The sequence below is a fragment of the Paramisgurnus dabryanus genome, chromosome 6 (assembly GCF_030506205.2).
Source record: "Paramisgurnus dabryanus chromosome 6, PD_genome_1.1, whole genome shotgun sequence".
NCBI lineage: Eukaryota > Metazoa > Chordata > Actinopteri > Cypriniformes > Cobitidae > Paramisgurnus > Paramisgurnus dabryanus.
The window spans coordinates 27,749,214-27,763,254 of NC_133342.1; the positions used below are offsets into that span (position 1 = coordinate 27,749,214).

At 37.8% G+C, this 14,041-nt stretch overlaps 1 protein-coding gene across 6 annotated transcripts in view; it reads left to right on the plus strand.

Annotated features, from left to right (window-relative positions):
• dlgap1a (discs, large (Drosophila) homolog-associated protein 1a) overlaps positions 1-14,041 on the plus strand; it is a 126,459-nt gene that overhangs the window by 63,475 nt on the left and 48,943 nt on the right. For 5 of the 6 annotated variants that reach the window (XM_065276418.1, XM_065276420.1, XM_065276422.1 and 2 more), the window contains one exon: positions 9,551-10,606. In XM_065276418.1, coding sequence (XP_065132490.1) covers positions 9,623-10,606 — 984 coding nt within the window. In that variant the 5' untranslated portion in view covers positions 9,551-9,622. The remainder of the gene's footprint in view (positions 1-9,550; positions 10,607-14,041) is intronic. The other variant, XM_065276421.1, reaches the window with a different exon arrangement.

Consider the following 14,041-nt stretch of genomic DNA (forward strand, 5'->3'; position numbering starts at 1 on the left):
AGCCTTTCTATCTTGGCTCTTCATAAGGATCAATTAAAAACTATTGATATTACTAGCCTGTGCTTTTTAAAGACCCACAGGAGAGTCCATAGTCAAGAAAACCAGATCAGTTTGACACATTATAGCCTCCACACCCATTCTCTCTCTCTCTTTCACTCTCCTTTATCTCCTCCTCTCTATTCGTCTGATGCCTGCGTGGGAAGAGGGGAAATCTATTTAAGTTGAGGTTATTTTTGGCTCACAGGAAGTCTGCAAACAGAGGCTTTTTGAGTCACCAAAATGCATAATAGGCCTTCGGATTGATTAAATAGCTCGACATCCTCACTGAGGCTTAAGCTGTGCCAACTAATTACAAAAGTATTGAAATATCTACAGCCAAATCCAAACTATACCTCTTTCTGCTCAATACCTTGGAATAGCCCAAAGATATCCCAGATATAATGCATGGCTTGTCATCATGGTTTGTTTCTCTTCGCAGAACATTATGAACATTTTCCCCGCATTATCATTGCTCATATGTAATGCATTCGTTCCTGAAAGCTAATTTGTTTTCTTTAAACAATGGATAAATGTCAGATAAATATTGGATTACGTACAAATCAGATTTTGCCCTATTATCCTTCTCCTTTGTATGCCATCCATCATACTGCCTCTAGTGGTGCACCACCAGAATGTAATCAATATTACCCTGACCTACATCTATATCAGCTCATCATTCTCCATAGGGGAATATGTGTAACTGAATGCTTGTATGCGTGTACTGTATGCTTTTATGTACTTTCATGTCCCATGTTTTGATTTAACTATGAGATTTTTTGCTGCTGCATATGACATTAAGCCAGTTTAACTAACAGCTTGCGCGAGTGCAAACCATAATTTTGGCGTTAAAGGACAAGTTTGGTATTTTACACTTAAAGCCCTGTTTTCAGATTGTTTATGATGAAATAGAACGGTTTTGACTGAAATTTCGACATATGCCGCTGCCCGAGAATTTTCGGGTATTTGTTGTATCACCTCCCACCTCTATAATGGCTATATAGGTGCACAGGAACAATCCTTCCTAAAATGCATTAAACTTTCGTTTACAAAGACGTGAAACTCACCAAATGGTCAGGGGTGTTCACTGATATGCTCACACAAAAATCGTTGCAAAAGATGCACTTCTGACCTTCAAGTCCAAAAAAAGTGTGTCCATCCAAAATAAATCCAAACGACTCCAGGATGATAAACAAAGGTCTTCTGAGGGTAATGTTGTAGAAATATCCATATTTAAAACTTTATTAACGTAAATAACTACCTTCCGGTAGCACCGCCATCTTAGACTCCTCTGTATTCAGGAGAGAGTATTAGAGTAGTGTAAGCACTTTTCTTAGTGACGTATGACAAATTCGGAGGGCGGGGGCACAGAGCAGCAGCAGAGTAGCCTCCATAGGCTGCGTAAGCTCTCATCCTGAATGCGGACGCTACTAAGATGGCGGCGCTATACCGGAAGGTAGTTATTTTAGTTTATGAAGTTTTAAATATGGATATTTCTACAACAACACCACCCGGATTACCCTCAGAAGACCTTTGTTTATCATCCTGGAGCCGTTTGGATTTATTTTGTGAAGGATGGACTTGAAGGTCGTGGACACTGTAACATTACATTTAATCAACTGAAAGATCTAAAACATTTTCTAAAATATCTGAAAATGTGTTTGTCTGAAAAACGATGGACATATGCAACTCGGACAGCTTGGGGGTGAGTAAATCATGGGTTTAATATCATTTTTGGCTGAACTATACCTTTAATTATGGTGAAATACCACTACATCCAAAAGCCATGGGGCACTCCCGTGCAGAAATGCCATTTGTGCCACAGAAGAGGTACGATTACAAACGCTGTTCCAGGAAATATCTATAAGCATATTTAGATCGCTGTTCTTCAAATTATTTCAGGTATTTTCATGATAATAAATAATATTTTGAATTATTGTGTTTGATGAGTGTTGGTTTTTTAAATGCATGTTATAAACGACTCAGACTCATAATAATTTTAGATTAGTAGGAAGTCCTTATCAATCAAAGAGCTGTAGTACACACACTAGCTGTGCATGAAACATATAATGCTATTCAGAATCGATTATAGACAGATCTTTACAATGGGAAACACGATGCATCGCCACAGCCCTAACAAATATGTATCTCTGAACTGCCAGTATGTACCTTTGAAGTACTAAAATGCACTTTTGGGTATAAAGGTGTACCTTTTTGAAAGGGTACTGTCCCAGTGACAACACTTTATTTCTGAAAGTGTAGTAGATGGTGTTGGTCATTATGGAAATCAGCTGTTTTGGGCCTTTTTAGTAAATAACCCGCAGATATTACCACTCCCATCTGCGCTTTTTGGAATTGTGCTCTTGCGCTAATTTACCCCTTTTAGTAAATGTGACCTTAAGTATTTTAGCCCTAATTTTTTACTTTCATAATTACTTTTATGTAGGTTTAATGTTTCACATGTCCCAGACAAATGCTGTACTTTTAAACTTGGACTATCAAAATCTATTTTTAAATATAAATTTTAAACGTCACCTATTATAGCAATTTTTTAAGATGTTCTATTAGTCTCAGGTATAACAAGAATGGTTCTGTGAAGTTTCAGGTCCAAATACCCAAGATGATTTATTATAACATGTTGAAAGGTCTATTTTGGGGTATGCAGGAAAAAGTATTTTTTGGGGTGTCTCTTTTAATGCATATGAGCTGCTGCTTTATTTATTATTTATTATGAACATGCGGTAATGAAAATGTAAAGAAGATTTACATTAGAAATTATGACCTGACGGTCTTTGGACGGGAGGGGTCTGCGCAAAGTTTGTGACTGTTTTACAGGAATTAAAACAAAATACCTGGTGGTTGTGTACACGCATAGGTTACACACATTTATGTTCAAACAACATATAAAAGTACATTTCTCATATTAGGAGACCCTTAAATTGTATGTTAAATATTGGAATAAAACTGTAATAATTTAAACAGAGTAAAATAAGCATGATCTCTTTTAGTTCCTATGGTGTAAAAATGATTTTCATCCATTTAAAAAAATACCCACAATTGTGTTATGTCCCTCATCCACATGGTTTTCCTTTTTTGCCTGAAGTTTTCATAGTTATGTTGTATCCAAGGATACAAGCATTAGTGAAAAAGCCTAATATAAAATACTGTAATGTGTGTTGTGAGACCTTTTCTGAGTTTATGTGCCTATTGCCTAGCTGAAGAAAAACTTTGTGTTCGTTGGTACTATATACTGTTTGTGTGAGCATGCATGCATGTGTCTGCAGATATAGAGCACTCTTATGTCTGTAGACTGCAGTTGATAAATGAGCAATGGGGGAGTGTCAAGTCTCTCATCCTCTGCTAGGAGTTTAGTGAGATTAGGGATTTTGGAAGGCGATAGATGTCTTTGAGTCTGTCAACCAAACAGAGGTGGATAGGCACAGTAAGGATAGATGCATAAAGGTAAATGTGGCTTGTAATACTGTAATGACATCACAAGTCATGGATCTTTCTGGGGTTTGACACTGAGATTCATGAGAGAACTGATGATGGATCATATCTCATAGAGTTAAGCAGACAGAAAAGTTAGCACTGGAGTTTCTGTCATGCTTTTCAATGAAGATTTGACCTAGTACATAAATGTAAAGTATCACAATACAGAAGCGCCATTTAGTAAATTAATTAAAATTGTCAAACTATAATTTCGGTTTAAGTTTGAAGTGGTGAACATAAAATGGAAATCAAATATTTTTCTATTATTATTAATTATTGTTTTGTAAGTATAGTTTGATCATTTATATTTTAGTATGAATGTTGTCATGCACACAATATATCCGGTATTTCCATAATCATTATATATAGTATTAATGATTGATGAAATAGCACCTATATAAATGAGAATTTAAAAATGTCCTGTGGGGTTTGGCTAGTTCAACTTAACTTCCAAATTACACTGTATTCAATTATATTATATTGTCAAAAAAACTAACTCTTAAAACATCCTTAAATTTTTTTATGTATTGTAGACATTTATTTGTTATGTCTAATTAGTTAGATAATTTCCCCCTTGTGTTAGGTGCTTATATTTGTTAAATGTATGCAGTATACATGTGTATTATTACCACACTAGTAAATACTTATAGACATTAAGAAAGTACTGACATGCCATATGCTTTTGGACGTCCACAACCACAAGTCCACAGCATTAAATCTGTTGGGGAACTCACAATTTATCATAGTAATCCCATTCTGTTACAACTACTGTCTGTACAAGAGTTCAGAGTCAGTTATAATTTTAAGCATTACCCTGAAGTTGTTCTCAAGTTAATCTAAACCATAAAAATAAGCCGGTCTTTAGGACGTTTTTGTTTTTTATATTGGGACATTTTCTTCACATTTTCCATCCAATTTTTTTTACTGCTATGTGTCCAGACATTACTTCAGTGTAATTCTTACTATTCAGTAGATTTTAATTACTACTAACTCTATGTCGAGACCAAGTCTTTGAGGAAGCAAGTCTGAGTCAAGACCAAGTCGAGACCAAGACCATAAAAACATGTCAGTTTTCATATTCATGATTTAATATCACCCCAGTTAATAATCAACATTTAGGCCTACAGACTAAGCTAGATTGGGAATTGTTTAGAGGAGCAGTCTTAACGTCTTAACATGGACTGTGCTTTTACTATCCTTAAATAATCCCTACCACATGCATCATCTTCTGCCTACTTTTCTAGAGATAAAAATGGCTTTTATAGCAGTATCTTTGCATTGGGATGTCATTTTCAAATAATGCCTGTCAACATTGCATTTTATTATTGTTATGTGTTGTGTGTTTTTTTTATATGAACATTAAAAAAATGCGTTGGTCTCGAGGACTCTGTCTGAAATTACGAGTCCTTCTCCTCCCACTTTGGTCCGAGACTGAGTCAAGACCGAGTCTTTGAAGAAACAAGTCCGAGACGAGTACGAGAAAGCAGAAATTGTTCTCGAGACCGGACTCGAGTACTACATCACTACTACTAACTATTTAGTTGTTTGTTTTAATTATTATTGTTTGTATAATTATTTTATTATGGTATTTATTATGTACTTTAAACAATTACTTTATTAGAATTTTAAAAGTAAATAAAATAAAGACATTTGGAGGGGTGGAGCTACTCGAAAATAATGTCACAAGGCATTAAAAAACAAATTATGGTCGACTTATTACTTCAATAATACTACAATTTTACTACTTTATACTACTATTTACTATTTAAATGTTAATAATACACATCTTGCAAATTGTGCAATGGGGATGCAGACTGTGTCTCACTACTTCACTATATACTTTCGTGCATATATGTACATTATTTTATGATTCATTATTATTTATTTATCTTTTCTCTGTGTATTCAACAACAATGAGGTGACTCTTTTGTCCCCAGAGATTAAATTACTTGCACACTGTAACCTCTCTCATTATTACTTGAGAAAAAGATGGACATATTTCATGCAAGACTGCAGTGATAAAAATCTACTATATAGTTTTTTTGTCACCTATAAATTCTGAACCAACATGCCAAATCCAATGGGTTTTAGCCATTTGCTTAACCGTTAATACTGATAACTAAAACCACCAAAGATCTCATGATACAAATGTTACTAAGGTTTTTGAGTCACATTTTATATTACTATTATTTTCTGTGTTCCAATACATCTGCTCTTTGATTTAATAAGTTTATGTCTGCAACAGTGTTAGACAATATATGTTTAGACAATAGACTGCAAAAAGATAGATGACGTGTCTTCATAGACTTCCATTGTAAAAAAAAACAAACAAAGCCAAAATATCTCAGAAATGGCCACTGATATCTTGCGCCAATCACGTCATTTGGAGCCAGATTGTGCGCAGTAGTGATGGTGAGGTGGAGCCGCAGTATCAAGGCCCCGTCCATTTTCCCATTTGACTTAATCACAAACACAAATAAATTAAATGCAAACAAATAACATTTAATAACCAACTTAACATAAACCAAGACTAAAAAGTACATCAACATGATAAGAAATTATTTGAACAACAACAGACACAAACATTTTTTTTGAAGTGTAATTTGATTTTTAAGTTTGTCTCACGTCCCATTCGTTTACATGGCATCATTTATACTGTAGAAAATACTTTTACTTATTCTCTGCCATTCATGTTAGCCTTCTTTTACACTACATGACAAGCTGTAGGTTCAATATAAATGCATTGAGAATAGCAGGCCTGAAATAGTGTCACAGTGATGCGAATGCTAAAGAACACTCACTATCCATCTTAGGAAAAGGTGGGTGGCAGGTGTTAGCCTCCATTAGAAAGATTTCACAGGGAATCACATAGCGGCCAATCCACGCTCCTCCTGTCACAATGACCTGTTTCCTTTTCCATGCAGTATGTGATTCCAGAATGTGAGTTAAGGGGGCTGTTAATTTTCTCATGTGGCACCTCTCCAGAAAATAGCAGCTAATCGTATAGTAGAGAGTATGATGATCTACATATCTGGGCCAAGCCATACTACAGTTTTGTCATTTCTTCTTTATGTTTTTTGTTTTTTGTTTAATTATTTAATTTTTATGTTTTTTGTGGGTTTTTTCTGTTATTTACTTTAATCTTCATAAGATTTTGGTGATTTCTTTAATAAAAGATATCTTAACATATACCGTACATATAGCAGTATGATATTAATATGGTATCAGTTTTTAATTCATTTAATTATTCATCTTTTACTTCAAGTTTATTTTTATTTATTAGATGTTACACTGAAAAAATAAAGGCTGGATTTACTCAACAATATAGTATTATTATTAAAAAGTAAGTATTAATTTGTATATTTATGCAATTGCTTAAAATTTCAAGTAAAACCTACTTAAAAAGCGGATGCAAAAATAATGCTTTTTTAAAATGTTTAAAAAAATTTTTAAATTTTTAATATACTTAAAAATATATTTTTAAGTAAATCCACACTGTAAAAAAATTCCGTAGAAATTACAATGTTATTGCAGCTGGGTTGCCGGTAATTTACCGTAGATTAAAATTTATGTTATTTACTGGCAAGAGTTTGTTCAAAGTTAAATACATTTTACAGAATAAAACCATACAATAACAGCCTCATGCAAAGCATTCTGGGAACCAGTAATCATCATCAACCTTTTTCTGTTTTTTGCTTCAGATTTTGTTTCCCAGAATGTTTTGCTTGATGCTGTTTTTTAGTTTTACTCTGTAAAGACAAAGACTTGTAAATGTTTAATGTTTATTTAACTTTGAACAAAATCTTGCCAGTAAATAACATAAATTTAAATCTACGGTAAATTACCGGCAACCCAGCTGCAATAACACTGTAATTTCTACGGATTTTTTTTTTACAGTGCAGCGTATAATGTTTTACAGTGTATTTTTATATTAAATGGATTAATTACACGTCATTAATTACTTATTATGAGTATCTTGTTAAACAGTAGGACTTTTGTTCATTTTATAACATTAATGAAGATATTTTTGATAAAGTTCCACAGCTTTCTGAACCCTCATAGACAGCAATGCAACTCACAACTTTCAAAGCCCAGAAAGGCAGTAAAGACATCATTACGTTAGATGTGACTACAGAAGTTTAATCTTTATTTCATGTGAAATGTGAATACAGTACTTACTGTGCTCAAAATGTAAGTCTCCTGGATTTACGAAAGCAGCACATGCATGTGATAAACACCAGCATCATGGATTAGCCATATTTATGGCTGAAATTTAAAAACATGCATGCAGCTTTGAAAGCTCTTAGACTTTATAAAAAATAATATTTGTCTTTCGAAGACAAACAAAGGTCTTATGGTTGTGGAATGGCATGTGAGTAAGTAATTAACATTTTAATTCTGGGCTTTAACTAAATGTTTGATAGTCAAAGAAAAAGTGTATAATCTATTTTTGAGGGCAATAAAACTTGCAAAATACTATATATTTTATTCTAAATATTTATTAATTTCACCCATTTTGTGGCTTATTTTCTTCTTCTTTAATGTAAAGTTGCTTTGAAACTATTCAGCATTGGAAATAAGCGTTGTATGAATAAATTTGGCTTGACTGGATGTCATAATAAAAATTGCCCAACGAAACATGGGCAATGGAGCTTTTCATATAATATCTGTCATAGTGATATCTGTTGTTTGTATAGATTATGGAGAAATGATACTGGCATGCCTGTGAAAAGACATTCATGCTGTCAGTGTGAACCCCAGTGCTGTGTGAATCAGTGCTGTCTGAAGATGTTCCGTAAATGAGCTTCCGGTTTGTGTGTGTGTGTGTGTGTGTGTTGTGCGTTTGTGAGTAGGTGTTTAAGATCGGTGGCTTTGCGATCCAAGCAGCGACAGCCCCCTCCCATTAGAATGTCACAAGGCCCAATAATAACCTCTCTAATAACAGGGTTTGCGCTCTCTCTCACTTTCTCTGTCGCTCTGTCCTTATCTTTCTCTCTCTCTCCTCCCTCTTTTCTCAGAACGAATGTACTTCTTCATATCCGACGTCATGCAATTAGTGTGGCTGAATAAGGATATGCTCACCATCTGCAATTACCCAGATTGGGCTGTGTGCCTCACAAAAAGCTCAGCGTTTCCTCCAAAAATACGAAGTTACACACTGGCAGTATCATAGACTGATTCACGAGGCTAACAGAAGCTGTAAAGGTGTTTATCTTAGCTAATTTTTGCTTAGAATATGTAACCTGGCTGCTCGATAAAAGGATAATCTGTCTTCATTTTTGTCCGTTTATCTCAAACAATCGTACGGTGCGAGCTTTCCAAGAAGAACATTGATGAACAGCCGTGCTCTGATGACATCTGAAAAGATGTCGGTATAAAAAGAAAATGAGATTTTCTCGATTCAGTGGTGCTCTGAATAATGATCAGGCTTCATGCAGAATTGCAATAGGTGCCTTGCTAGATGTAGCGCTGGCATGCGTAGCCTTAATGAAGGCATGAGCCAATCACAGCTCATCGCACACTATTAAGCACTCGGATGGAGAGCAGCTCAAAGTAGTTATGACTGAACGCTGCGGGGGATGTCGAACAGTGTGACGAACAAGATCTTTAAACCTGGAGAACTAGATCCCAGCTCCAAAACAGAGCTGCTCTAAACAAAGGTGTGGAAGACCTTAAACTTGCTTTTATATTCTGGGATGGTTCTTCACTGTATCACCTTTTTCCATTTTTATTCATTCTTCTGAATTTTTGAGATGATCTATCAACCCTGAACAAACCCTTTCTATAAGGTCCATTTAAGTACTGTCAGACAAAAACATTTTAAAAGCCTGTTACTTGGTAATGGCAAAAACAAATCTTCTTTCAAGTTTAAGGTATTTTTAACAGAGCACTGTGGTTGGTACAGTACATGATGTCCCGTGCAAAGTGGTCTTTGTAAACGCGTCAGACCTTTTATTGAAGCTTTAGATATAAAGCCCAAAGCACAACCAACTGAAAATGTCTTTCTCTGTGTTCCCTGCAGACTGACAGGTCAGTTTGGAGCCATACTGCACGTGGATGCCTCCGACCCTCGCTGGATGATTCCATCTCTGTGATGAAAGGCTTATCCAGTAGCCGTAGCCACCATCACATGGTGGCCTGCGACCCCACTTTTGACTCCATGGGTCACCACTTGGACCACAAGCCCTACCTCATTAGCCAAATCGACAACCCCCACCCGACCGACCACTCATACTACAACCAGAGAAGCCCCTACCAGCCTGACTGCGTGGTGCCTTACGGGACCTTTCCCCGCCGACATTACAACTCTCAGCACGAACTGAAAGATGAGACCGCTGTGGTTCCCTATACTGGGGGAGGTGTCCAAGCCAACAAGGGCCAATGCGTCCCCGTCCCCCTGTTGGATCACTACGACCGGCAACTCCCAGTGCCTCGGGACGGCTATCACACGCTACAGTACAAGCGTGCCGCCGCAGCCTTGGAGCAACGGAGCGACAGTCCCGGCCGAATCCGGCACCTGGTGCACTCCGTTCAGAAGCTCTTCACCAAGTCCCACTCGCTAGAAGGCCCTCACCACGCTCATGCCCACGGCAAGGGCAGCATGAACGGAGGCAAGGCCAGCCCCGACGGAGAGCCTCCCGCCATTCGGCACCGCAAGCGCAGCAAGAGCAGGGAGCGGTGCAAGTCTGCCGAGCCCAAGAATCGGACGCCGCCATCCGGCTACTGGAGCTCCGATGAATTGGAACGTGAGGCCTGCCTGTTCCACCACGGACCACCCGGCATCATGACCATGGGACGTCACCCGGATAAGTCCCAGTCGCAGTACTTCCTGGAGTCCTACAACACCATCAATGACCAGGCGCTTAAAAACTCCCGCAGCAGCAACGATATAGGAAAGTGCTCGACGTGCATGCCGCTGAGCGTGGACGCTACACAGCTCGTGAAGAAGAGCTCGTGGTCGTCCTCTCTCACGGTGAGCAGAGCACGTCAAGTCTACCAGAAGGCCTCGGTAAATGTAGATAAGGCTCTAGTGAAAGCAGAGGCTTGTCAGCAGGAGCGCTCATGCCAATTCTTGCAGGTATGCAAAAAGCCTTTCGATTCTCCCCTACACCCACATGCTCACCTAACCCACCTCCACCTTTCCACCACCCCTCCTCTTCCTCCTCCTCTCTGGAGAGCCTCCAGTTTTGATTTGAGTTCTGCTGAGAAGTAAGTGCAAATCACTAGCTGCCTTACTTTCTATTTAGCTGACAAGCATCTGTTTGGATCCATTTGATCTCAGACTGGTATTATTTTACTATTTGAAACTTGGAAATCACATTGTTTTACCAATATTTTACAGAAAGTTATTTTATAGCTATCTGTGTGTGTGCGTATGTGTGTCTGTGTGTAAGTGGGTGGAGCCGGCGAGGTGAGTTGGTTGAATAGCTGATGTGCATAGGAAAAGTTTAATGTAAAGGTTTGTTTATGAGATAGCAGTTCAAGTCTGATGTGTTTTTGGTATAATTCTAAGTCTTAATTCTCCTCATTGTTAGAAAAATAGAAACAAGTGACATCTGTGACCCTATCTGTGAAAACCCAGCTAAATTAAAAAATATATATAACCATGATATCTTATATTGACTGAGTAAGGTCATGTCAAAGATTGAAATCAAACTTTTGATGCTTCTAATCCCATTGTTAGGTTATGAGACTTCAACGCGGATTTCACCGGAAGGGTCACATACCTGTATGTTAGGAAGAGAGGAAAATTCTTTTTTGTTTTGTTTTTTCATTCAAACCTGTTCTCATTTCTCTGGTACCCATTACTGTACAATCTTCAAAGTATGAACGAAAAGACAAAAGATGTTGCGTTATACATGCGTTCAATGAACAAACGACAGAAGATCTTAAGACCACCTGCAGCGCACGGTGAATCAGAGTTTGCACGTGGGCAGCCACATACTAATTCAGAGGCTAAATTGAGCTGGCAGGATGTCTCACATGTTCTCTATTATGCGCTGTCAATACAAAGAATAATTGGCATCTTTCTTCAGGGCTAAATCCGGACCCCAGTTGCCATAGTAACCGTGAGTGACAGGGCTTGCACTGTGCAATGTGCGAGTTCCTGTTCTAGAGGCTTGCGGAAAAATTCCTAAGAAACTTAGCAAGTTGTGATTTCTCTTTGATATCATCTTAGACATATTAAGTGTAAAACAGATGGGCTTGGTTGTTTAGCTAGCCAGCCATCTAGTTTCCCAAATGATGTTAATAGGTTATTGAGCAGCAAAACTCAAAACACCAAGGTGGAAGTCCAGCTAATACTGGCATTAGTCTGATTTTAAGACAGGAAGCTCTCATGTTGTACACAGTCTTTCATCGCTTCAAATGATCAGAGGCGCAATCTGCTGTAAGGACTCTGAGTGCTGTACCCAGATCAGAGGGTTTATCTCATTTCCTGCTCATCGACCAAAGGCGTGTGTGGGTGTTGGTGGTATCTTTAAAGGAAGTTTGCTGTTTGTCAGGTCTGTGAGCATGTGTGGGCACAGAAACAGCGTTACTGGAGTCATTCATTCTGCCTCTGACTGCCTTTTATACACTTCCTGACGTCAAGGCCAGTCGTTTCCCCGGTAACACAAGCTCTGCATAATCACAGTGAAATTCTTTAAAGTGGGATTTTCTCTTGATGCCAGCGGAGAATCTCTTTCCAAACCTGTATCACAGCCTCCGTGTAGAGTGACATATGCACCATAACCAGCTTTGCACACAGCAGACCGGTCTGTTATCATGGGCTTAGAATGAGCGAATGTAGAAGTCATTTGTCAAAAGTTTTTTGTGTGGCACATATGCAGTGGTACATAAGTTGCCATGTATATAAACAAACTGTGATTTGCTGGAGGGTGGCAGGGATTATGGGCTTTATATCCCTGCCTCTGATGAATTAATGATCATCAAATACAATTTAATATAAGTAAAAACACTGCCACGCAATAGTGCAAACAACAGTTAAATCAGGAATGGAGTATTACTGTACTGTTAGTGTTTCCGCTTCTTTGACAGTAGGTGCCAAAGCATCTAGGTTGTGTCACGATTCTATTTTAATCCATGCCCGGATTTTCCAAATGTCGCCAAGCACCAATAGTCTATCTCAGTGTAAAAACAGCCAAATTATAAATGAAAAGGGTTCCAAGTAGCATATCATCGTATTTTACAGGACCGTCGCAAAACAAATCCTATATTACCCTTGAGAATGAGACAGCAGAAACTACTGTCTTTAGGATCGATGGGAACTCCCAGGAAAGCAAAAACGAGGTCAAAAGTCTGTCATAAAAAATACTATTTTCTTAGTCTGACGTCTTGTCTAAGTAGGCATATATATCCTATTTCTTGTTAAATTGAGAATACATTGTGCATTGTATTTTTTACTTACTTAGTTATTCATTTAGCTGATGCTTTTATCCAAAGCGACTTACAATTGCTTTATATGTCAGAGGTCGCACGCCTCTGGAGTAGCTAGGGGTTAAGTGTCTTGCTCAGGGACACAATGGTGTGTCACAGTGGATTCGAACCCGGGTCTCCCGCACCAAAGGTGGTGCAAAGCATAAAGAATGAATGCATTCTGGCATGCAAAGTTCAGGTTTCGTAATTGTTTTATTAAACTTTATTTACTTTTTTTGAAAATATGCTCATTTTCCAGCTCCCCCAGAGTTAAACATGTGATTTTTACTGTTTTGAAATACATTCAGCTGATCTCTGACGCTACCACTTTTAGCATAGGTTAGCACAATCCATTGAATCTTATTAGACCTTTAGCATCACGCTAAAAATAACCAAAGAGTTTTGATATTTTTCCTATTTAAAACTTCTGTAGTTACATAAGTTGCGATTTTTTAGGCAGATATGGCTAGGAACTATATTCTCATTCTGGCGTAATAATCAAGGACTTTGCTGCTGTAACATGGCTGCACCAGGCGTAGTGATATTACGCAGTGCCCGAAAATAGTCCTCTGCTTTTGAAAGTAACCAAGGGGACTATTTTCGGGCAGTGCGTAATATCACTACGCCTGCGAAAAATATCGAAACTCTTTGGTTATTTTTTTGCCCGATGCCAATGGTCTAATAAGATTCAATGGATTATGCTAAACTATGCTGAAAGTGGTAGCGCCAGACCCAGAGATCAGCTGAACGGTAAAAATCAAAAGTTTAACTCTAGGGGAGCTGGAAAATTAGCATATAAAAAAAGTGGAATGTCCCTTTAAGTTTCTGTAACAGAGTCAGTGAGAGCTGTGCAGTAAAAGTAAACCTTTCTCGCCAACCTCAAGAAGTGGTCTTGCGACAGACATAGAGCTCATGGTCTTTAGCCTCCTTGTTAGAGCGTCTGACTCCCATGCCAGATCAGCATTGTTTGAATCTCACTCAGGGCGGGTAAAAGTAGGACTGGTTAAATTTCTATACATATTTTATTTCAACAATTACAAGAAATACCCTGAATAATCTATATAAGCCGATGGTTTATAATTTATTTTCAGAAATA